General features: G+C 44.6%; 1 protein-coding gene and 1 pseudogene across 1 annotated transcript; both read right to left on the bottom strand.

Annotated features, from left to right (window-relative positions):
* Positions 1 to 840: 840 nt before the first annotated feature.
* LOC115788434 (E3 ubiquitin-protein ligase TRIM21-like) lies at positions 841 to 10,249 on the bottom strand (annotated as a pseudogene).
* Positions 10,250 to 14,517: 4,268 nt separating this feature from the next.
* On the bottom strand, positions 14,518 to 19,601 carry LOC115783612 (zinc-binding protein A33-like). Its single transcript, XM_030734527.1, has 2 exons — positions 19,522 to 19,601; positions 14,518 to 16,305 (listed from the first exon to the last, which is right to left on the bottom strand). The coding sequence occupies exon 2, from the start codon at positions 16,294 to 16,296 to the stop codon at positions 14,656 to 14,658; it is 1,641 nt and encodes a 546-aa protein (XP_030590387.1). The 5' UTR covers positions 16,297 to 16,305; positions 19,522 to 19,601; the 3' UTR covers positions 14,518 to 14,655.
* Positions 19,602 to 23,261: the final 3,660 nt, after the last annotated feature.

Here is a 23,261-nt window from a genome sequence, read left to right as displayed (position 1 = left end):
ATGGGCTATTTGAATCTAACCACCAAATAACTTAATCAAATTATTAAGGTTTGGCAGTGGACATATAAGCCCTTTTGGCCAACACTCATCAACTCTTCCCAACAAAAGTGATGAGCTGGAGATATTGGTGTAGACTCAAAGTATAGCGTGAGTGGAGTCTAATGTGTTTTACTGGAAAATGGTTGAATCGAAACATCTCAGACTCTAATGTGGATCTACCTGGTTTCACCCTCATATGGACCGACAGAGAGGCTAAAGGTAATGCCAATAAAAAAGGTGGGGGTCAACAGATGTTGTAATCCTGCACATATCACTTTTGTCCTGATATTCAGTTATTGGCAGTTGGTATGCGACCATATTATGTACTGTACCAAGAGAATTCAGTCATATCATAACAATACTTGTTTGCATTCCACAGAAGCTCCACGTGAAGCTCTCCATGAAATTGTTCAGAGGACACGGACTAAACATCCAGAAGCACTCTTCATAATTTCAGGAGACGTCAGTCATGTTTCTCTGTCCCCCCACCTGAGTGGATTCACACAATTTGTTTACTGTCTGATCACAGAAATTAAAACCCTTGATGTGCTGCACACCAATGTCAAAGAAGCTTACAGAGCTACTGTCTTAACACCACTTGGAATGTAACCAATTACCATCACAGAAACCATCCTGAACAACTCTGATCACCTACTTTATAACATCTTTATGGAACAAAACAAACATCACTACTGAAAGACTCCAGTACAGAAAATCATTTGTACCCACAGCCATTGGGCTCATACAAATAGCAAATGAGCTGTCACACAGACTGCTTTCATAGAAAATATAATAATTTTTCTACTTAGTGTGATTGACAGGAGTGATCAGCAGAGGAGCAGAGTTTTTACCACCATCAATACTATTGCAGGGATTGAAGAATGGGTGGAGTTTCTGAGTGAAGGAGTAGCCAGTAAAGGAGTAGATCAGTGCTGCAGCATCTACATCATAAAAGGAGACCAGACCCTCCTCATAATCCACAAACACCCCCACCTTCTCAGGAGCAGACTGAAGACTGAGAGAGACTGGAGGGTCAGTACGTGCTGTGTAATCATTTCTGTTTGTCAGCCACACAGTCCAGTATCCATTCTGAGGTTTCACTGAATTTCCTCCCTTCCTGCCAATCGACTCTGTGGCCACTCCTAAAATCCAGTCAGTCTTTCCTTTAACCTGAACCTCAAAGTAAATCTGCCCGAAGAGAAACTCTGAGTTCCTAAAACATTTGCAAAAACTGTAAATCTCTTTGGATTGTCTGGAAGTTTCTTCTTCTCACCCCCATGTTTCACTTGTTTTCCATCATCAGATAGGATGAGCTCAGGATTTGCTGTATCAGGATCAAGAGTCACATCCACTGCATACTGCTGGACCTTCTTCAGCTCAGCCTCAGCAAGCAGCTTCTTCATGTCTTTCCTGAGTGTGTCCTCCAGCTGAGCCACAGCTCTCACCACAGTCCCCTGATATGATGGGGTACAGACTCTGACCTCTGTCCAGTCCTTGGTGGGTGGAGCAGTTTTCAGGGATGAGAAGCTTTGGAGGAGGTGGAGGTGGTCTTCAGACTGTGAGAGCTGCTGCACCTCAGAGCTTCTCTCCATCAGCAAAGAGATTTCCTGTTCAAGATCTCTGATGAAACCATCAGCCTGTTTCTCTGCTGTTTCCTGTTTGTCTTTGATCTCCTTTATGAGCTCCTTCAGGCCTTTTTTAATAGACTCCATCAGAGCAGTGAAGACCTGAACACCTTCTGCTTTCTCTCTGTCTGCAGCATCTTTGCGCATCTTCACTGACTCTTTGATCTCCTCGATCTTCAGTCGTCTCTTCTGGATCATCTGCTGAATTCCAGCCTCTGTCTTCCTCAGCTCTGCCTTCTTTCCTTCATATTCTTGTCTCAGAGGAACAAACTCATGGTTCTTGTGGTCTAAAACAGAGCAGAGCACGCAGACACATGTCTGGTCGGTCCTACAGAACAGCTCGAGATGTTTATCGTGCTTCGTACACATCCTGCCTTCCAGGTTCTCCACAGGCTCCATCAGCTGATGTCTTTTCAGACCTTTCACTGTCAGATGAGGCTCCAGGTGAGTCTGACAGTAGGAGGTCAGACACACCAGGCAGGACTTCTGGGCCTTCAGTTTGGTTCCAGTGCAGATGTCACAGGGAACTTCTCCTGGTTTGGCAGCTTGTTGCTTTGATCTGCTGCTGCTGGCTTTCTGCTGAACTTTACATCTGGACTGAACAACCATCTCAGAGAACAAAGTGTTGATGTCTAGTTCAGGTCGTCTCTTGAACACCTTGTTACACACGGGACACTTGTACTTAGCTTTATTATTCCAGTGCTGAGTGATGCAGTTTTTGCAGAAGTTGTGTCCACATGATGTGGTGACTGGATCAGTGAACACATCCTGACAGATGGAGCACAGAAACTGATCTTCAGATCGCAGATTGCTGGCAGCAGACATGTCTACACTCTGAGAACAAAAGGCAGGGAAGTACAATTGTTAGATATTTTTGTAGGTGATTTAGAAACATCAGTGTGATAACAATAATTTCAGGTCAGTAGAAAAACATAAACAACAGAAAAAGTAAAGAATAGGCAGAATCTCCAATACCCATCTTATATAGTTTAAAGAAATGTTATTTCCATGAGTTTTAATTATTCATTATGTGACACCTCCTCCGTGAATCGCCGCCTTATCATGGTGGAGGGGTTTGTGTTCCCCAGTGATCCCAGGAGCTATGTTGTCCGGGGGCTTGTCCCCCTGGTAGGGTCTCCCATGGCAAACTGGTCCTGGGTGAGGGTCCAGACAAAGAGCGGTTCAGAAGACCCCTATGATTGAAACAGCAAGGGAACAGTTTACCCTGCCCGGAATAGGGTTACCGAGGCCCCACCCTGGAGCCAGGCCTGGGGAGGGAGCTCGAGGGAGAGTGTCTGGTGGCCCGCCCTCCTGTAGGCCCACCACCCGCAGGAGGTGTCGTAGGGGTCGGGTGCAGTGTGTGTCGGGCGGTGGACGAGGGCGGAGGCCCTGGTGGACCGATCCCCGGCTATCGAAACTGGCTATTGGGACATGGAATGTCACCTCTCTGGTGGGGAAGGAGCCTGAGCTAGTGCATGAGGTTGAGCGATACCAGCTAGATATAGTTGGGCTCACCTCAACGCATGGCCTGGGCTCTGGAACCAGTCTCTTAGAGAAGGGCTGTACTCTGTTCCAGTCTGGAGTTGCCCTCGGTGAGAGGCGGCGAGCTGGGGTGGGTATTCTTGTATCCCCCCGGCTTGCTGCCTGTACGTCGGAGTTTACACCGGTGGACGAGAGGGTAGTTTCCCTGCGCCTTCAGGCTGGGGAACGGGTCCTGACTGTTGTTTGCGCTTATGCGCCGAATGACAGTTCAGAGTACCCACCCTTTTTGGAGTCGCCGGGCAGGGTGCTGGAGAGTGCTCCATCTGGGGCCTCCATAGTCTTGCTGGGAGACTTCAACGCTCACGTGGGCAATGACAGTGAGACCTGGAGGGGCGTGACTGGGAGGAACGGCCTGCCCGATCTGAACCCGAATGGTGTTTTGTTATTGAACTTCTGTGCAAACCACAGTTTGTCCATAACAAACACTATTTTCGAACATAAGGATGTCCATAAGTGCACATGGCACCAGGACACCCCAGGTCGCAGGTCGATGATCGATTTTGTAATCATATCATCAGATCTGCGGCCGTATGTTCTGGACACTCGGGTGAAGAGAGGAGCTGAGCTGTCAACTGATAACCACCTGGTGGTGAGTTGGATCAGGTGGCGGGGGAAGATGCTGGACAGACCTAGCACACCTAAACATATTGTGAGGGTGTGCTGGGAACGCCTGGCAGAAGCCCCAGTCCGGGAGATCTTCAACTCCCACCTCCGGCAGAATTTCGACAGCATTCTGAGGGAGGCTGAGGACATTGAGTCTGAATGGACCATGTTCCGCACCTCCATTGTTGAGGCTGCTGCTCAGAGCTGTGGCTGCAAGGTGGTTGGTGCCTGTTGTGGTGGTAACCCCCGAACCAGATGGTGGTCACCGGAGGTGAAGGGAGCCATCAAGCTGAAGAAAGAGTCCTATCGGGCTTGGTTAGCCTGTGGGACTTCGGAGGCAGCTGACAGGTATCGGCAGGCCAAGCGGAATGCAGCTCGGGCAGTGGCCGAAGCAAAAACTCGGGTGTGAGAGGAGTTCGGTGAGGCTATGGAAAAAGACTTTCGGACGGCATCGAAGCGATTCTGGCAAACTGTCAGGCGACTCGGGAGGGGAAAGCAGTGCTCCACTCACACGGTTTATAGTGCGGGTGGGGTGCTGCTGACTTCAACTGAGGCTATAGTCGGACGGTGGAAGGAATACTTCGAGGACCTCCTGAATCCCACTGACACGCCTTCTGTAGTGGAAGCAGAGTCTGGGGATGAGGGAGATGACTTGACCATCACTGGGGGTGAGGTCACTGAGGCAGTTAAACAACTCCTTGGTGGCAAGGCCCCTGGGGTGGACGAGATTCACCCTGAGTTCCTGAAGGCTCTGGATGTTGTAGGGCTGTCTTGGTTGACACGCCTCTGCAACATCGCGTGGAGATCTGGGGCAGTGCCAATGGATTGGCAGACCGGGGTGGTGGTCCCCATCTTTAAGAAGGGAGGCCGGAGGGTGTGCTCCAACTTTCGGGGGACCACACTCCTTAGCCTCCCCGGAAAGGTCTATGCCAGGGTGCTGGAAAGGATGGTCCGTCCGTTAGTCGAACCTCGGATCCAGGAGGAACAATGCGGTTTTCGTCCTGATCGCTGGTCGCTGGACCAGCTCTTTATCCTCTCAAGGATATTCAAGTGTGCGTGGGAGTTTGCCCAACCAGTCTACATGTGCTTTGTGGACTTGGAGAAGGCATTCGACCGTGTCCCTCGGGGTGTCCTTTGGGAGGTCCTGCGGGAGTATGGGGTGTCTGGCCCGTTGTTGCTGGACATTCAGTCTTTGTACAACCGCAGTGAGAGCTTGGTCCGTATAGCCGGTAAAAAGTCGGATTCGTTTCCTGTGGGTGTTGGACTTCATCAGGGCTGCCCTTTGTCACCGATTCTGTTCATAATTTTTATGGACAGAATTTCTAGGCGTAGCCAGGTGGCGGAAGGCTTCTTCCTTGGTGGCCTCAGAGTCTCATCTCTGCTTTTTGCAGATGATGCGGTTCTGTTGGCTTCATCAGGTGGTGGCCTCCAGCTCGCAGTGGAACGGTTCGCAGCCGAGTGTGAAGCGGCCGGCATGAGAATCAGCACCTCTAAGTCTGAGGCCATGGTCCTCAGCCGGAAAAAGGTGGAGTGCCCTCTCCAGCTCAGGAACGAGTTCTTGCCCCAAGTGGAGGAGTTCAAGTATCTCGGGGTCTTGTTCACGAGTGATGGGGGAAGGGAGCGGGAGATCAACAGACGGATCGGGGCTGCTTCTGTAGTGATGCGGACGCTGCACCGGTCTGTCGTGGTGAAGAGGGAGCTTGGTGTAAAAGTGAAGCTCTCGATTTACCGGTCGATCTACGTTCCTACCCTCACCTATGGTCACGAGCTTTGGGTAGTGACCGAAAGAATAAGATCGCGAGTACAAGCGGCAGAAATGAGTTTCCTTCGAAGGGTGGCTGGCCTCTCCCTTAGAGATAAGGTGAGGAGTGCGGCCATCCGGGAGGGGCTCAGAGAAAAGCTGCTGCTCCTCCACATCGAAAGGAGCCAGTTGAGGTGGCTTGGGCATCTGATTAGGATGCCTCCTGGCTGCCTCTTGGGTGAGGTGTTCCGGGCATGTCCCACCGGGAGGAGGCCCCGTGGTAGACCCAGGACACGCTGGAGGGATTATATCTCTCGGCTGGCCTGGGAACGCCTTGGGGTCCCTCCGGATGAGCTGGAGGAGGTGGCTGGGGAGAGGGAAGCCTGGGCTTCTTTGCTTAGGCTCCTGCCCCCACGACCCGGCCCCGGATAAGTGGGAGAGAATGGATGGATGGATGGGTGGATTATATGACACAGAGTACTATGTAAGAAAAATCAGAGCCTGGAACACCTTAGAGCTGACCAGTTGTTAACACTGACTGCTATCTTTACATTACAACCAATCAGAGCCAATCCAAGCCTTGAAGGGGCCCTCTGCAAAATTTGACACCCCCCCCATAATACGTCATTCCCACACCTAAATACAGACTACTAAATAAGCCATTTGTAATATATAAATAATACTAATTCAGCATACAGCATTGCTGCGCATCAGTGGAATAATATATGTTACAAGGGTGCCATAAATATGTTATTATGTTTATGTTTAATAACAAGAGCGAAAGATTGGTCCATGTAGCCAGCAATAAGCTGGATTTATTTCCAGCAGGTGTTGGATTTTGCCAGGGCTGCGCTTTGTCAACAATTCTGTTCATAATTTTTATGGACAGAATTTCTAGGCGTAGCCAAGTGGTGGAAGGCTTCTTCCTTGGTGGCCTCAGAATCTCATCGCTGTTCTTTGCAGATGATGCGGTCCTGTTGGTTTCATCAGGTGGTGGCCTCCAGCTCGCAGTGGAATGGTTCACAGCCGAATGTCTATAAGGATTTGCACCTCTAAGTCTGAGGCCATGGTCCTCAGCTGGAAAAGGGTGGAGTTCTTCCTCTGGATCAGGGACGAGTTCCTGTCCCAAGTGGAGGAGTTTAAGTATCTCGGGGTCTTGTTCTCAAGTGACGGGAGAAGGGAACAGGAGATCGACAGACGGATCAGGGCTGTGTCTGCAGTGATGGGGACGCTGCACCGGTCTGTCATGGTGAAGAGGCAAAAGTGAAGCTGTCGATTTACCGGTCGATCTACGTTCCTACCTTCAGCTATGGTCACGAGCAAAATTCCTCCGAAAGGTGGCTGGCCTCTCCCTTAGAGATAGGGCAAGGACTGTGGCCATTCGGGAGGGGCTCAGAGTAGAGCTGCTGCTCTTCTACATCAAAAGGAGCCAGTTGGTGGCTCGGGCATCTGACTAGAATGCCCCCTGAGTGCATCTTGGGTGAGGTGTTCCAGGCATGTCCTACCAGGAGGAGGCCCCTGGGGCAGACCCAGGATACGCTGGAGAGATTACTGTATGTCTCTTGGCTGGCATGGGAATGCCTTGGGGTCCCTCCAGATGAGCTTTTGGAGGTGGCTGGGGAGAGGGAGGTCTTGGCTCCTCTGCTTAGTCTGCTGCCCCTGTGACCCAGCCCCGAATAAGCAGAAGAAAAGGGATAGATGGAGATTAAAAAAACAAAAACAAGTCAGGAACACTAACAATAAAGTCTACAATCAAGAGATACCGCCATGAATGGAAACACCAAGGCTTTACAACAAGGTGCAAACCAGGGTTATTATAGTTAACGAAAACGAACGAAATAACGAAAACTGAAATTGAAAAAACATTGTCGTTAACTGAAATAAATAAAAACTATAATTAAAAGGAAAAAACGATAACTAATTAAAACTGAATTGTGAGTTTACAAAACTAACTAAAACTAACTGAAATTATCGATAAGCTGACTTTCATTTACTTGTTTTTTTTTTTTTTTAAGCCTTGTGGATTGATATGAAATCATTGTTTCCGCTCTCCGAGTTTAAGCTGGGAGCGCCATAGGACAACTGTGTGAGTGCGCATGTGCGTGCGCTCACCGCGCTGGTCCGCAAAGTAATGGCTGCGGTCTGCAGAGAAAGCGGCAGAGTCCCGTATGGAGGTTCTTTGAGTACAAACACCTGCACACGACCACAAGGTAATTAACACACACAATCCAGCTACACAAGCATAAATGTGGACATGAGGTCGACAACTTCCGTGGGTTGTGTACAGAGGCCGCAAAGACCCTGCAAGTTTAATTAGCGAGCATCTAACCAAGCTAGCTCCAAAACAGAAGCAGCTTCAGGTGGTGAGAACATCAGGATGCAGCTGGATTTGAGCTTTGACTCCTTCAAAGAGTTTGTTTTTGTTTAACACCACATGTAGGTGTTATTAATCGGCTGCACTGATGCTGAACTTTATTGTGGAGTTTATTGTAGAATTTATTGAGTTTGGGAGTTCATGTTTTTCTTTGTTTCTCCCTGTTGATGTTCATGTGTGTCCTTAATATTACACACATTTAGCATGTCTTGTGAACAGTTGGTTGTTGAATATATTTCTTTAAATGTATCTTTTTGTCAAGTTTTCATTACACAATAGTCACTTTTGCGCCTTGAATCTTGCACCTGATTAGGTATGAAAATACTAAAACTAATACTGAAACTAACTAAAACTACGCATGAAACCAAAAATAAAAACTAATAAAAACGAGAAAAACCACTCTGAAAACTAATTAAAACTAACTGAATTAGAGAAAAAAAAGTAAAAACTAACTAAAACTAAACTATAATGTAAAATCCAAAACTATTATAACCCTGGTGCAAACCACTGGTTACAGTCAAGAACAGGAATTAGACTTTACCAGAAAACACAAGCAAGCAGCAACAGAAGGCAAGCAGCAGCTGTCCTGTCAAAATCTAACCATCACCGCAAAAATAAGTTGCCCTGTGTGCAAAGCCAAACACTGTGGGTAGATCACACACACAGCAGGTAAAAAATCTATTCACAAAGACCATCCAGGTCATCCTGCATCCAGGGCATGTAGTCAACAGAAAATGTTCATTTCAAGTGAGTACATTGAAACACTGCCATAGTCAGAGTGACATGACAGTGATGAATGTAGACAAAACAAGAAATAAAAGTCAAAAGCAAATGAAAAGCACAGCACTGTAGGACACAGACTCACTCTGCACCATCATGTCTGTGCGCGTGGTTCAGCCAGAGGACCTCATCCACATCACAGGCAATGCGGTCTCTAGTCAGGCAAAGTGGTTAACCCCCCCATGTGCTGAATCCAGCTCTTGTTTGCAATTTATTCAAGAGTCATTTAATTTATTATTATTATTATTATTATTATTATTATTATTATTATTATTATTATTATTATTATTATTATTTAGGAACCAGCAAAAAAGAGATTTTCCCCTGTCTGGGAACATTTTGAGCTGATCTCTCCTAATAAGATATGCACATAATAATAAATTAACTAATAATTAGGTAAAACAATCACAGTTACATTACTACAATCCTCTCCCCAATTTGTTTCCACTTTCCCTTCTGACGCCACTATTGTATCATAAAGACAGACACCACATTAATAAGTTCAGAATTTATGTATTGGCATCACAAACATCATTCATTTATTTAATCTGTTCAAAGCTTCACGCATCAAAGCCACGATTTGATTGTAATCACGCTGCCTGTTTTACATTTACTGTCCACTTGATGATGCAGGAGAGCAATTAAAGTGCACGAAGTTTCGGACCTTGACTTCACCAACTGGAAGGAAAGCTTCAATGAAGCTTCATCTCACCATCACTACTTGGGGTCCTTTGGGTGTTTTTTTTCTTTCATACAAAAGTATTTGTGGGGGAGAATAGAAGCACACCCAGTTCCTAAAGTCATGACCACAGAATCATTTTAGAAAAAATCTAAAACATAAACCTAAGTAATGACACATTCTCAGTGTCTTTTCAACAGCAAATGAACTTCAGCTCTCAGATTAAAAAAAAAAATTGAACAGAAACTGAAGGACTTTACTGGTGAAAATAAAGTTTAACTGGATTTTGAATGTTTGGAACAAACTAATGTATAAATGTGGTGTATTGTAATGATTTTAGCATTGATGTATTCAAATTGCTGCGAAAAAAAAGAGAAGCAGTAATCACAGAAGTATTCATGTTCATCAATGAATTAATTTCATTATTGGCCTCATGTTGAACCAAAATTATGCAGAAATAACTTTTAAAATAAGAGCGAGACTATCAGGCATGAGTTTCTTCTGTAGAAAGATTTTAAATGTGATTTTTACCTTTTTGAGCTCAGACTGTTCTTACAATGAGAACTAAAGTCAAAGAAAAACACATTTTAAGAGGATATTTTAGTTTTTTTCGTGAATATTTGACGCATAAGCGCAAATTCTTTTAACTTTAATGATTTTCAGTTTCATTCTGCTTCACGTCGTCTCCAAGTCTCCGCCTGAACTAATCTGACGTCAGTGTGAAATGAGGAGTTAAAGTGCTGCCTATGAAACACAGTTAATCTGCTGCTGCACTCACCTGTATTTGTGTCCGCTGTTGAGAAAGAAGAGGTGAGCTCAGTTTAATTTGCTTCAGACACACAGAGATGTGTACCTCCACTGCAGCTCCGCTGTTACTCACACTTTCACTTTCATTTCAGGAATTTGACGGTGAATCATTGTTGCTCCGCCTCTTTCTGTCTGTCAGCAGGTGTAGAGTTTCTTCTACCTTCAGGCAGGTTAGTTGCATGGAATACATGCAACTAACCTGCTTCCAAAAATTCCAGCATCAAATTCCCACTTAAAGTCTGGTACTTTGTAAAAACTGAATTTATGGTTTCCAAACGATCCAAGCTGAGTATTATGGTATTATGCATGTGTGCATATTATGCTTTCTTTGTGTAGCATATTTGGAACAGTTCCTTTCCACATGTGCATTTTCCATCAGGACACACCCATCAGCTCCAACCCATAATTCAAAGCTCAGAGTCCCAGCCTCGGTTTGTTACACCATGTTACTCCTCCTGCTCGTTTTTACATGAAACAGATGGAGCTTCAGTATCTTCTAAGCCTTTTGAAGCAAAAAATAATGCTGCTCCTTCTCCTTCTCCCACTGTTTCTGCCACAAAGAGAAAAGTTTTCTTTGATCATGTAAACCAGTCTCAATCTTGATCACTGCCCTCCCCGCCATCACTTCCTGATAAGCAAGGTAACACATTTTTCACTTTTCTGCACTTCTTGACAACATTATCTATCTGCATGTTTAAGTTAACCTTTCATCAAAATACAGACAAATGTTGATTCCTTCATGCTCATCTTGTTTCCAGAAATTACATATTGAGTTTAATCTACTGAAATCTCCACTTTTCACTTGCCAGATTGCTGCCTTGGATTCTTCCTCACTGCCAACACCCTCCTCATCATCCTTCACCTGCTCACTGGCTGGATCTGAGCCAGATGGATTCAGACCTAAAAATAATAACACAACCAATCTACACAAAAGACCAGAGATGTACCAGTATGTGTGTCTCCAGCATATATATATATATATATATATATATATATATATATATATATATATATATATATATATATATATATATATATATATATATATATATATATATATATATATATATATATATAAATAAAATCTGTGAGCATCCAGCAATGACGCTTCATTAATGAAAGCTATGATGAGTTAAGATGGGAAAACTTATGGCGCTTCTCTGCAGTGATGTGTCGGTGTGGATGAGTGGAGTGGTGCCTGGGGGTCAAAGGTGGATTACCCCTGAGCTCAGCCTCTTCACCGCAGAACAAAACATTTTAGGGAAAATGTAAAATAAAATTTAGTGATGACACATTCTCAGTGTCATTTCAACAGCAAATGGACTTCAGCTCTCAGATCTTAAGAGTTTGTGGGACTTTACTGCTGCGAATTAAGTTCAGCTGGATTTTGAATGTTGAAAACAAACTAATGTGGTGTTTTATGATTTTAGTATTGACTTATTCAAATTGCTGCAATAAAAAGGAAAACAGCAATCACAGACATATTCATGTTCATCAATGAATTTATTTCATTATTGGCCTCATGTTGAACCAAAGTTATGCAGAAATAACTTTTTAATAAGACAGCGAGACCATGAGGCATGAGCTTCTTCTTCTGGAGCTTCAGCCTCTTTAGACGACGGCTCTTCTCCATTCCTGAAATCTCCACAGGATGAGTACACTGCCAGGACTTTGCTGAGCACAGGGCCCAAAATATGAGGCTCTGCTGTGTTTTTGTAAAGGATTGAAAGATTGTTACCACTTATACTTTGAAAATATACATTCACACTACAATAAGTGTATGTGAGATCTGTAGAAGCTGGAAATGACTGTTGAATGTGGAATTCTCTAAACGAGTGCTTGTTTAGACATATATGCTTTAGTAGTATTTTAGTCTTTCATTTATCATTTTATTGCCATTATTTTCCAGATGTCGCTCTGGTTTTGCATCGTCTTGGCTGGTTTGAGCACTGGCACAATGACTTTCCTGTCATGGAAAAATAACTGAGTGCTGAAGCCAAACGATCTTTCAGAGATTTATTGAACAAAACATTCTCAAAGAGATGAATACAGCACAAACGGTCTTTGTACAGCGTTGATGCAGAATCCTAAACACTCGTCTGTGGCTGCAGTCCTGCTTTCTCTGTAGCTCTACAGTTATGTAGACGCTTGTCTCAGCTTACTTGCAGGTTTTGGGTCTGCTGTTTCCCAAAGTTGCTATCACATACCAATAAATCATAGACTAAATTTCCATTTCGCCCTGTTTCAAACTGGTAAAAAGCTCTAATAATATGAGTTTAGATGACTCCCTGAGGCTGTTTATCATTACATAATAAATCTTATCTTTTCTTGGTGTTGATAGTTCAGGTTTCTGTCTCTGTACATGATATATTTAATAAGTCATTTGTATCTTTACTTGCTATAAATACTCACTCTTCTCTATAACTGTAACTGTTCTTCCTCTTTTCCTTTCTTCACTAATATTATCTCAACTATTCTCCTCTGGCATTAACAAGGCATTGTTTTCCAGAGACCTGCTGCTCACTGGATGTTTTCTCTTTTGTGTTTTGGACCATTCTCTGTAAACTCCAGCAGATCAGCGTTTCTAAGATTTGTGGGGCCGAGCACAAGAACTTCAGTTTTATCTGAATGTAGAAGCAGGAAATTAGAGGTCATCCAGGCCTTAATGTTTCTAAGACATTTTCTGCAGTTTAACTCTCAGGAGAATATTTAAATGAGTCACACAAAGGTGATTTATGAAGTCTGTCACACACAATTTACTGCAAACTGCACAACATCTACGACAGCAAAATCCTGCTTTCTGCCCTGTTGTGATAGCTGCTATTGGGAATATTTAGTTTTAGGAGCAGGAGATGTTATCGGAGCGAGGGCGTGATCGGCTCAAACCCTCTGTCCTTCAGTCCTCACGCTGAGTGTTCACTGCTCCTCAGAAATGCTGATTTCACTGAGGCAGCAGAAACTTCTCTCTGCTGAATCTGTAACCAAAGTGACATGTCTGTGAAAATGCAGCTATTAATGCTATTGGTGTGTTAGATAAATGTCTGAATGCTGCAGTGGGTCACTGAAAATAAGAAGTGACGCATGCATTTACGCATGTGGCACAGTAACAGTGACAGGAACAGCTCACACAGATTTGAGTTTGTAAGGTCCTCAGCGCTGCCTGAGTCTCAGTCCTGAGGACCTCATGCACAGTGCCTGCAGAGTTCTCCTTTAAAACCAAAAGCATTTGGATTCTCCTTCAGCCTCCTCTCATTTACTCTGGATTATTTTGCTTTACATGGATGCCTCTCTTTGCCTCCGCAGGTCTGCTGGTTTCTGAGCTGCTTATTACTGACCTGAACTGTCTGCAGTTTTGTAAATAAATTATAGCCCACTGTTAGATCACCTTGTGACTGTGGCACCACAGTTACCCCATTTTCTTGGATTTTCCTGCTGTGATCCAGTGGAACTCCTTTCCTTCTCCTCCGTGTTCAGGATTTCTGTGACTGCAGTAAGATTCCCTCCATCCATCACTGATCCCAGCAGACTTAAAGTAAACATGAATTCATGATAATTCTGCAGTTCAGCTGGGGGAAAGGAAACAGAGGTGAGAACAGCAGCAAGCATTCTTTGACTTTTCCACTGATCTGGAGGACTCAGGGTTAGATCCCAAACTCCTGAATTACTGAAGTCCACGTCCTTCACCACTGCACCACCCTCAGTGCTGATGAAGATTCAAAGTGATCCTGATCTGCAGCCATCGTTTTCTTTGTAAGAGTCCATGAAGCTCAGTCTCTGCTTTGTTCTGTCTGAACACTTTCAAACTGAGACATTAGCAGAAAGGTCCAAATAACATCTGGTGCTGGAACCTTTTAGCCAACATCAGTCCACACTGAGTAGCTCAACTGCTTCTCAGTGTGGACTGAAGGGCCTTTAACTGCACACACATTAAATTGTTTCATTCATACTTATAAATATGACCTGCACCTGAGCATTTATAGCTCCTTTTCCTTTTTTCATTCCATAATTTTATATAAAAAAGTCAGACAATAATTGTGACATTAATGAGACTAACAAAACACGTCCAGAATTTTTTCTACTTACTTTTATTTTTTTTGTGCTAAACTTTAAATCAATATTAGGAACAAATTGCAAAATTCTTCCTGTGAAATCAAATCAAAATCCAACCAGTGAGTTGATTCAAAGTATCCATTATTAACCTGAAGTCCACAAACAGCTTCCTGATTCTGTATAAATGTATTTGCTCAGTTTTTTGCTGTCTCGGTTTAAGTCAAGCACCCCCCCCCCCCCCCCCCCCCCCACACACACACACACATTTTTATCAGAGGTTAAAATCAGCATGGAAAAACATGTGCTGTAACTGTGAGATCACTTAAGCATCAAAATGATATAATAACAAAAAGCAATCAATCAGAATCAGAAGAGAAAACAGACCCAGAGAGCTGCTTCTATATCAGATCAGTCTCTACTTAGTGTGATTGACAGGACTGATGATCAGAGGAGCAGAGTTTTTACCACCATCATTATTGCAGGGACTGAAGTATGGATGGAGTTCCTGAGTGAAGGAGCAGCCAGTAAAGGAGTAGATCAGAGCTGCAGCATCTACATCATAAAAGGAGACCAGACCCTCCTCATAATCTACAAACACCCCCACCTTCTCAGGAGCAGACTGAAGACAGAGACGGACTGAAGGGCCAGCAAGAGCTTTGTACTCATTTCCATGTCTCAGCCACACAGTCCAGAAACCATCCTGAGGTTTCAGTCTGATGTTTCCCTTCCTTTTGCTCGACTCTGTGGCCACTCCTAAATCCCAGTCAGTCTTTCCTTTAACCTGAACCTCAAAGTAAAATCTGCCTGAAGAGAAACTCTGCTTTCCTAAAACACAAACACAGTAAGAAAATCTCTCTGGATTATCTGGAAGATTCTTCTTCTCACCCCCATGATTCATCTGTTTTCCATCATCAGACAGGATGAGTTCAGGATTTGCTGTATCAGGATCAAGAGTCACATCCACTGCATACTGCTGGAACCTCTTCAGCTCAGCCTCAAGCAGCTTCTTCTTCTCTTTCCTGAGTCTCTCCTCCAGTTGAGCCACAGCTCTCACCACAGTCCCCTCATGTGATGGATGGACGCTGACCTTTGTCCAGTCCTTGGTGGGTGGAGCAGCTTTCAGAGATGAGAAGCTTTGGAGGAGGTGAAGGTGGTCTTCAGACTGTGAGAGCTGCTCCACCCCAGAGCTTCTCTTCATCAGCTCAGAGATTTCCTGTTCCAGATCTTTGATGAAACCTTCAGCCTGTTTCTCTGTTGTTTCCTGTTTGTCTTCGATCTCCTCTATGAGCTCCTTCAGGCCTCTCTCAGCAGACTCCATCAGAGCAGTGAAGACCTGAACACCTTCTGCTATCTCTCTGTCTGCAGCATCTTTGCTCATCTTCACTGACTTGTTGATCTCCTCGATCTTCAGTCGTCTCTTCTGGATCATCTGCTGAATTTCAGCCTCTGTCTTCCTCAGCTCTGCCTTCTTTCCTTCAGATTCTTCTCTCAGAGGAACAAACTCATGGTTCTTGTGGTTTGAAATAGAGCAGAGCACGCAGACACATGTCTGGTCGGTCTTACAGAACAGCTCCAGATGTTTATCGTGCTTCATACAAATCCTGCCTTCCAGGTTCTCCACAGGCTCCATCAGCTGATGTCTTTTCAGACGTGAAGCTGTCAGATGAGGCTCCAGGTGAGTCTGACAGTAGGAGGTCAGACACACCAGGCAGGACTTCAGGGCCTTCAGTTTGGTTCCAGTGCAGACGTCACAGAGAACTTCTCCAGGTTTGGCAGCTTGTTGCTTTGAGCTGCTGCTGCTGAATTTCTGCTGAGTTTCATGTCTGAACTGAGCGACCATCTCAGAGATGAAGGTGTTGACATGGAGCACAAGTTTAGTTTGAAAAACCCTTTTACACATCGGGCAGAAGTAATGGTCGGTATTACTCCAGTGCCGAGTGATGCATTTTTTGCAGTAGTTGTGTCCACATGGTGTGGTGACTGGATCAGTGAACACATCCAGACAGATGGAGCACAGAAACTGATCTTCAGATGGCAGATTGCTGGCAGCAGACATGTCTGCACCCTGAGAACAAAAGTCAAATAGTGAATATTTTTGTAATTGTTTAAATTTTGCTTCATCAACATGAAAATCAGCTCACCTACCCTGGACCCCGTACTGAAAAACAGATTTTGGGGCTTAGCAAGTTCATTTCAGGTTTAATCCTATGTTTACATTGTTACTAAGTGCATTAATTTCTTATCTAACTAGCACTGTTTTCTATAAGCAGAAACCTATCTATGCTTAGTCAGGAAAAACAGGAAATAATAAACAATAAATTCAATAACTGAAACCATAATATAGAATTACAAAAACTGAGACTCGGGGACTGTGTCAGTACACCCCCATTAAGGGACGGCTCCCAGACATCCCCAGAAAAACAAAAATGATGGCAGGAGGGGGCCTGGACAGAGGGACCAAACAGAACAAATAAAGATAAAGGAGCAGAAGAGTCCAAATAAACAGAGTTCAGGTGGTCTGCCAGGCCATGGGTACAGGTAGACCAGATGGCCATGTGGCCAGCAGTGGACAAGGACAGTAGGTCGACCATGTGACTAGCAACAATGACAAAGAATTTCAGGGGGCGACTTATTCAGAAGTCCGACAAGGCTCCTCTGGTGGTTTAACTGGTGGCAGATGACAGTGACGACAATGCTGTTGGCGGCAAAGACCATTAGGTGGCATGACAGGAGGTCAGTGTTGACAGACGTGATGGAACACCCCAGCCGTCTGTGACATTGCACCCCCAGACTCTGGCTCACTGAGCAGATGTTGCAACCTCTGACGGCTCTGGTGACTGACAGGGAAGAGCTGCTGCTGCTGCTGCTGCTGCTGACGGGGAGACTCGGACGCTGAACAGGAAGCTGGGAACTCTCTGCAGGGTGGGCAGCCGTCTCTACTGACAACTGAGGCTGCTTTTGAAGGACCACGGCTGCTCTCTGAGGTTGATGATTCTGCCGGGCCTCGGCCGCCCTCACCTGAGGAACGGGTACAAGTGCAGAGCTGAACCTGCCCTTGGCCACCCCCACCCATGGAAACAGAAGCGGACCTGTCCTTGGCAGCTGGGAGCCTCCCAGGAGCATAGCTCACAGTCTTCATAGTAGCAGCAGTTTCAGAATTAATAATCATTTCAAGAGTCTTGGAGGAAAATACAGTTTCACACACTGATTTCTTGGTCCCAGCACACATAGGCCGGCCAACAGGAGTAAACAGAGGTTGCTCTGGCTGTGCAGAGCTCAAGGTGGTGGCAGAATGAGGCTGCCAATTTCACTGCTGAGAGCCATGCTTTCTCCTCAACAAAGCTGGCTCTGGCAGCAGCGATGTGGACGGAGTAATCTGCTGCGGCGGTGAGAGGAAAAATCTGCCCACTCTGACCTCCCGGCAAAACTCGGACAAGCCAGGGCCATTCCACCAGGTGGGTCTCTCTGAGGAAGGCATGGATGACCTGTCGCCACTCATGCTGGTCTGAGTCTGTGGGGTCCATTGTACGGTTGTGTTCTTCTGTCATTAAACTCGCTGTTGCAGCCAGGTTGAGGAACCCAAAGATAGAACTAAACTTAACATCAGCTTTATTAGCTGGGAACTCAGGACAGAGCTGGACGGGACCAGGGGGACAGATTACAAACTCACTGGGTCAGAAATAACACACAGTGGACGGAAAGCAACAACAACAAGGATGCGACACAGGACAAGGGAAAACTGCAGACAATATACACACACTGATTAAGGAACACGGAAAACACCAGAGAAACACAGGTGAACCTAATATGGAGCACCAGAGACAAAAGACCAACAAAATAAAACAGGAAATCAACATGTCAGAGACGCAGACTTGACACACGAGACAAAACACAGGGACTCACAAAATGCAATAACTGAAATCATAATAGACCCTGGGTCCTAGGCCCAGGGACCATGATACCAAGCCTCTGTCTACAAAATATTACTTAGAACATCTGTTGCTTAGTTTGTCATGTTATTATTTTTATTATTGTGGGTTTTTTTGTTGTTGTTGCTGCAATTACAATTTTTAAATACTGTCTTCTTTCCCACGAAAAACTAAAAAAAACAAAAACAGGCTGCTGTCTATATAATATTTATTTATTGCTCACTTTTTCATGCTGATATTAGTTCACCTATTGTTGTGCTTACAGTTATTGCAATTATGAACAATTAAAAAAAAAACTTCTTCTCTGAGCATATTTAACATGTACAACGTTTGAACTGCCACCAGCACAGTCGTCACACCTGCAGTCCAGACCTTTCACATTTGGAACCTCATGAAACCTGAAACAGGACAAAGCAGACCCAGGACCGCGGAGCAGCTAGAATCCTCTATCAGACAGAACGGGACAACATTTTTCTCCAGCAGCCGCTCTCCTCAGTTCCCACACTGTTGAAGGAAGAGGGGATGCTGCACAGCGGGAAACATGGCCCTGTAACAGCTTCTACAGGCGTCGTGCTGCCATTCAATTCAGTCACCTGATCGTTTCTGAAAGTGGTTCATTTGCTCAGTTTAAACATTTGATATGTTTTTATGTTCTATTGTGAATAAAATGTGTCTTTATGCGATTCACAAATCATTGCATTGTGTTTGCATTTGCATTTTACACAGAGACCCGACTTTCATGGAATCTGGGCTCTATATTCCCTGCTGAGCGTAACCCTGTGAAGCTGCAGGTATTTCATTAACCAATCAGCTTTAGGAGGGAATAAAAACTTCTCAAATATATGAAGACAGCTTTAGATTTCTTTTTGTGCTCATTGTGATGTTCTGGTGCTGACATGTGGAAAAAAGGCTGACGTCTGCACTTTGTCAGAGACAAACGGTTGAATCCAGAAAACGGAAGCTGACTCTTAATTTCAACTCCGGGGGTCCTGCCCTGATTCCTATCACCGCTCTGCATCGATGAGCCATCGGAGTCTAATCGCCAAGTAGCTTATTCTGTATATCATAAATCATATTGAGTTGCTCCAAATGATCCCTCCTTACTTCACGTGTTTCGGTCCGTGTCCGCTCTGCTGATACCTGTCACAGTGACCTGCTCTTGGCGCAGAGACCCTGAGCCTACTTTCAGCAGCAGACATACTGTATGACTAAAGTCTGAAAAACAGATTTACTCCTGTTCTTTAAGCTTTGATCATCTATAGTTTAATATCATAACACGTCTCCGTGGAGAGAGTGAAAGTTTCGCGTTAACGCGGTTTAATAAACACATGAATGCGATGCGCTGCACTCACCTGTGTTTGAGGAAGATCAGATCCTCTCAGACACAAACCGCCGCGCTGCTCCGACTCAAACTTTCATTTCAGGAAAATGACGCTGAACTCTTTGTTGCTCCGCCTCTTCCTGCAGCTGTTAGTCAGAGTTTGCTTCTCCCTCAGCTTCATGATCACAGTTACACACACAGCTCTTTACTTTTCAGTCTTATTTTCTCTGATGTTCTTCTGAATTTTGACTTCATGACAGCTCAGAAAAATATTTTGTCAAACAGATCAAACCTGAGCAGGAATGTGTCTGATCTTTTTACACTCCTCTGCTCCTGCCTGACTGTATCCTTCATGTTCTCCTTTCACTGCAGAGGAGGCTGAGGTGATGCTGTTATTCTGACCGCTGCTGGATACAGGCAGGAAACACATCAGCATCACCATCAGGACCATAAGGACTGAAAACAAATCAACGGCAGGCATGTGGAGAGGATCCACACCTTCAGGTTTCTCTGTGTCCTCATCTCTGCTGATCTCTCTTGGTCAGATACCATCACAGCTGTTATCAAGAAGGCTCAGCAGCGACTTCACTCCCTGAGGGTCCTCAGGAAGAACAACTTGGACTCAAACCTGCTGCTGACCTTCTACCGCTCATCCATTGAGAGCCTGCTGACGTACTGTATCACAGTATGGTACGGCAGCTGCACTGAGGCAGACAGGGTCAGGCTTCAGAGGGTAGTCAAGACAGCACAAAGAATCGTTGGCTGCCCTCTCTCCTCCCTGATGGACATCTATACCTCCCGCTGCATCAGCAGAGCCACAAACATCACCAAGGACAGCTCACACCCTGGCTTTGACCTGTTTGACCTGCTGCCCTCTGGCAGGAGCTACAGGACCATCAAAGCCAGAACAAACAGACTCCAGAACAGTTTCTTCACCAGAGCAATCACCACCCTGAACTCTCACACTCACCCACTGTAACTGTGCAACACCCACATCTCTGTGCAATATTATATTATTCATACTGAACAATATCTATCACTCCTATAATGTACAATATCCAATATTCATTCACCAAGTGCAGTATTCACCATCTTCATTGTTCTATGTATATACTTATATTATTCTTTACAATGTTAATATTTTTATAATTCTCTTATTTTCTGTATTTTTTTATACATTTTATTTTCTGTATATTTTTAGAAGTTCTAATTTATGTTTTATACTTTAGAAAATTTGACTTTCTATTGCATGGCATTGAACAGGAATGGCCCTCCAATCTCATTGTACATCCTGTATAATGACAATAATGGCTTTCTATTCTATTCTATTCTATTCTATTCTATTCTATTCTATTCTATTCTATTCTATGAAGAAGGAACATAAAAGCAAAGCTGTCGATTTACTGGTTGATCTACGTTCCTACCCTCACCTATGGTCACGGGCTTTGTGTAGTGACTGAAAGAATAAGATCGTGAATACAAGCAGCAGAAATGAGCTTCCTCTGAAGAGTGGCTGGCGTGTCCCTTAGAGATAGGGTGAGTAGTGCGGCCATTCGGGAGGGGTTCAGAGTAGAGTCCCTGCTCCTCCACATTGAGAGGAGCCAGTTGAGGTGGCTCAGGCATCTGATTAGGATGACTGCTGGGTGCCTCTTGGGTGAGGTGTTCCGGGCCTGTCCCACTGGGGCGGAGGCCCCGAGGTAGACCCAGGACATGCTGGAGAGATTATATCTCTCGGCTGGCCTGGGAATGCCTGGGGGGCCCCCGGATGAGCTGGTTGAGGTAGCTGGGGAGAGGGAAGCCTGGGCTTCTCTGCCCCAGCAACCCAACCCTGGATAAGCGGAAAAAAATGGATGGATGGATGGATTCTAGTTGCATTCTATGTGGATTTATTTTATTTATTTATTTTTGCACCCTGTGGACAGTTTTATGTTTTTTGCATGTTCAGCATGCCAGAGAATGTCTGCAGGTAAACAGATTTATGCAAAAAAATGTTCACAATTTGTGACAGTTCAGGTCTCATTCTGCTCAGAAAATGTTCCTTCAGATGAACTTTGTAGAGTTGCAAAGGCTCTCTGCTCATGGGGTCTGCTTTCTGAGGCCACTGTGGAGATCATAGTCTGATATCATTACAGAGAGCACTGCATGACTCATCTGAGTCTGGTGTCTGTGACATTTTCTTAGGGTCTCCATTTTCTTTTTGGCCATAGATTCAAACCCAAAATATCCAAAAACTCACTGGGATGAGCAGATTCTGGTGCAGGCTGTTTATTAGACATATTAGTTACAACACAACACAGACAAAAACCAAGATACAGACAGTAACATAGTTGAGACTAAGATACACACACACAGAAAGAAGAGAAGAAGAAGAAAGAAGGGAAGCGGGAAACACAGAAAGAGAAAGAAGCAGAAACAGGAAAGGAAAAAAGAGGACAGGAAAGAGAAGAGCACACAGAGAGAGGTGAGCTGAGACAAAGCGTGGCAAACATTTTATATCTTAAACATGATAACTGCCCACTTGCCTTTGACCCCTCCTAATTTACATAAAGTCTCAGCCCATGAAACGTGAACCCCAACCAATTGTCTTTGGCTATATTACACCCACTCTAAAGTCACATGTTTAAGGCGTACACATTAGAGGGGTACCTTTTGGTTTATGACAGTTCAGACAGGTGTCACAAATGATGAACATTTCTACTCAAACATCTGCTAGGATAACATCGTTAGTACCACTCCACTTAGCCAAGTCTTATCTCTTCCCCCTCCTAGCCAGGCGACTGCGAGGGTGGGGGCCTACAGAACTCCATTTTTGGAATGTACCTGTCATAAAACACTGCTGAAGTATAACATAGTGTTTCAGGTGTCATGAGGAACAGCGCTCACTCTGGCAACTCTCCAAGAGCCTCAAACGCACACCCAAGATCTAACAGGTCTCACCCTCATCCCAGTGACCCCGAGAACATAAAGCACTCTATACATTGGTGTGTGTGTGTGGGGGGGGTTTTCTCTTACTTTGCACAAGCCATAAAAGTGACGCCTGGTATCTAAAACATGAGAAAAATGACTCCATGCACCAGTATGGAGGCCATACAGAATATAAAATAGTCTCAGTATAAGTAATAAAAGTAAAAATAGTGACAATACAAATAACATAGGTGAGCGATAAGAGTAGATATATTCCCATATATGTAATGATAATAGATGAAAGTAGCACTGACTCATTAGAGGCCCCTAAGAACAGGGCCAGTAATTAGCCATGGGGAAAGTAGAGTAAAATGTTGAGATAATAAATGAGTCCCCCGGCAATGGAAGAGTGGCCCTCACAGTACATGTTATGGAATGATAGATGTCCCACTGCTATGGGCAGTGAAAGTCCCGTCCTGCACACGACGCAATGTGTAAGGCTGCTACCAGTGGGAAAGACCCACCCAGTGCACAGTACAGTACCCTTACTGCCTCTGGTGGCAGTAAGGGAAGCATAGATGATAAATGAAAGTAGTAAAAAATATCCCCACACTGGTATGATGAAGGTGATGGCTTATAAGTTTGATCTCAGAGGAAACTTATCCTTTACAATATCAGTAAGTGCAGTCAGTGGTCTTTTGAACTCTACATTGTCTCTGTGTTCAAAGTCTATTTGCTCTAATTGAGCCATCATTCTGTGTGGGATGAACACGCTCTGGATTTTGAGATAGTCATTACCCAGAGACTGGTTCACCAGGCCTCTCAGTTCAGTCATTGTAGGCCTGTATTCGGTGACATATTGCAGCA

Source organism: Archocentrus centrarchus, chromosome 1 (genome assembly GCF_007364275.1).
Source record: "Archocentrus centrarchus isolate MPI-CPG fArcCen1 chromosome 1, fArcCen1, whole genome shotgun sequence".
Lineage (NCBI taxonomy): Eukaryota > Metazoa > Chordata > Actinopteri > Cichliformes > Cichlidae > Archocentrus > Archocentrus centrarchus.
The sequence above is the reverse complement of the archived record's forward strand: the minus strand, read 5'-3'. Positions and strand labels throughout refer to the sequence as shown.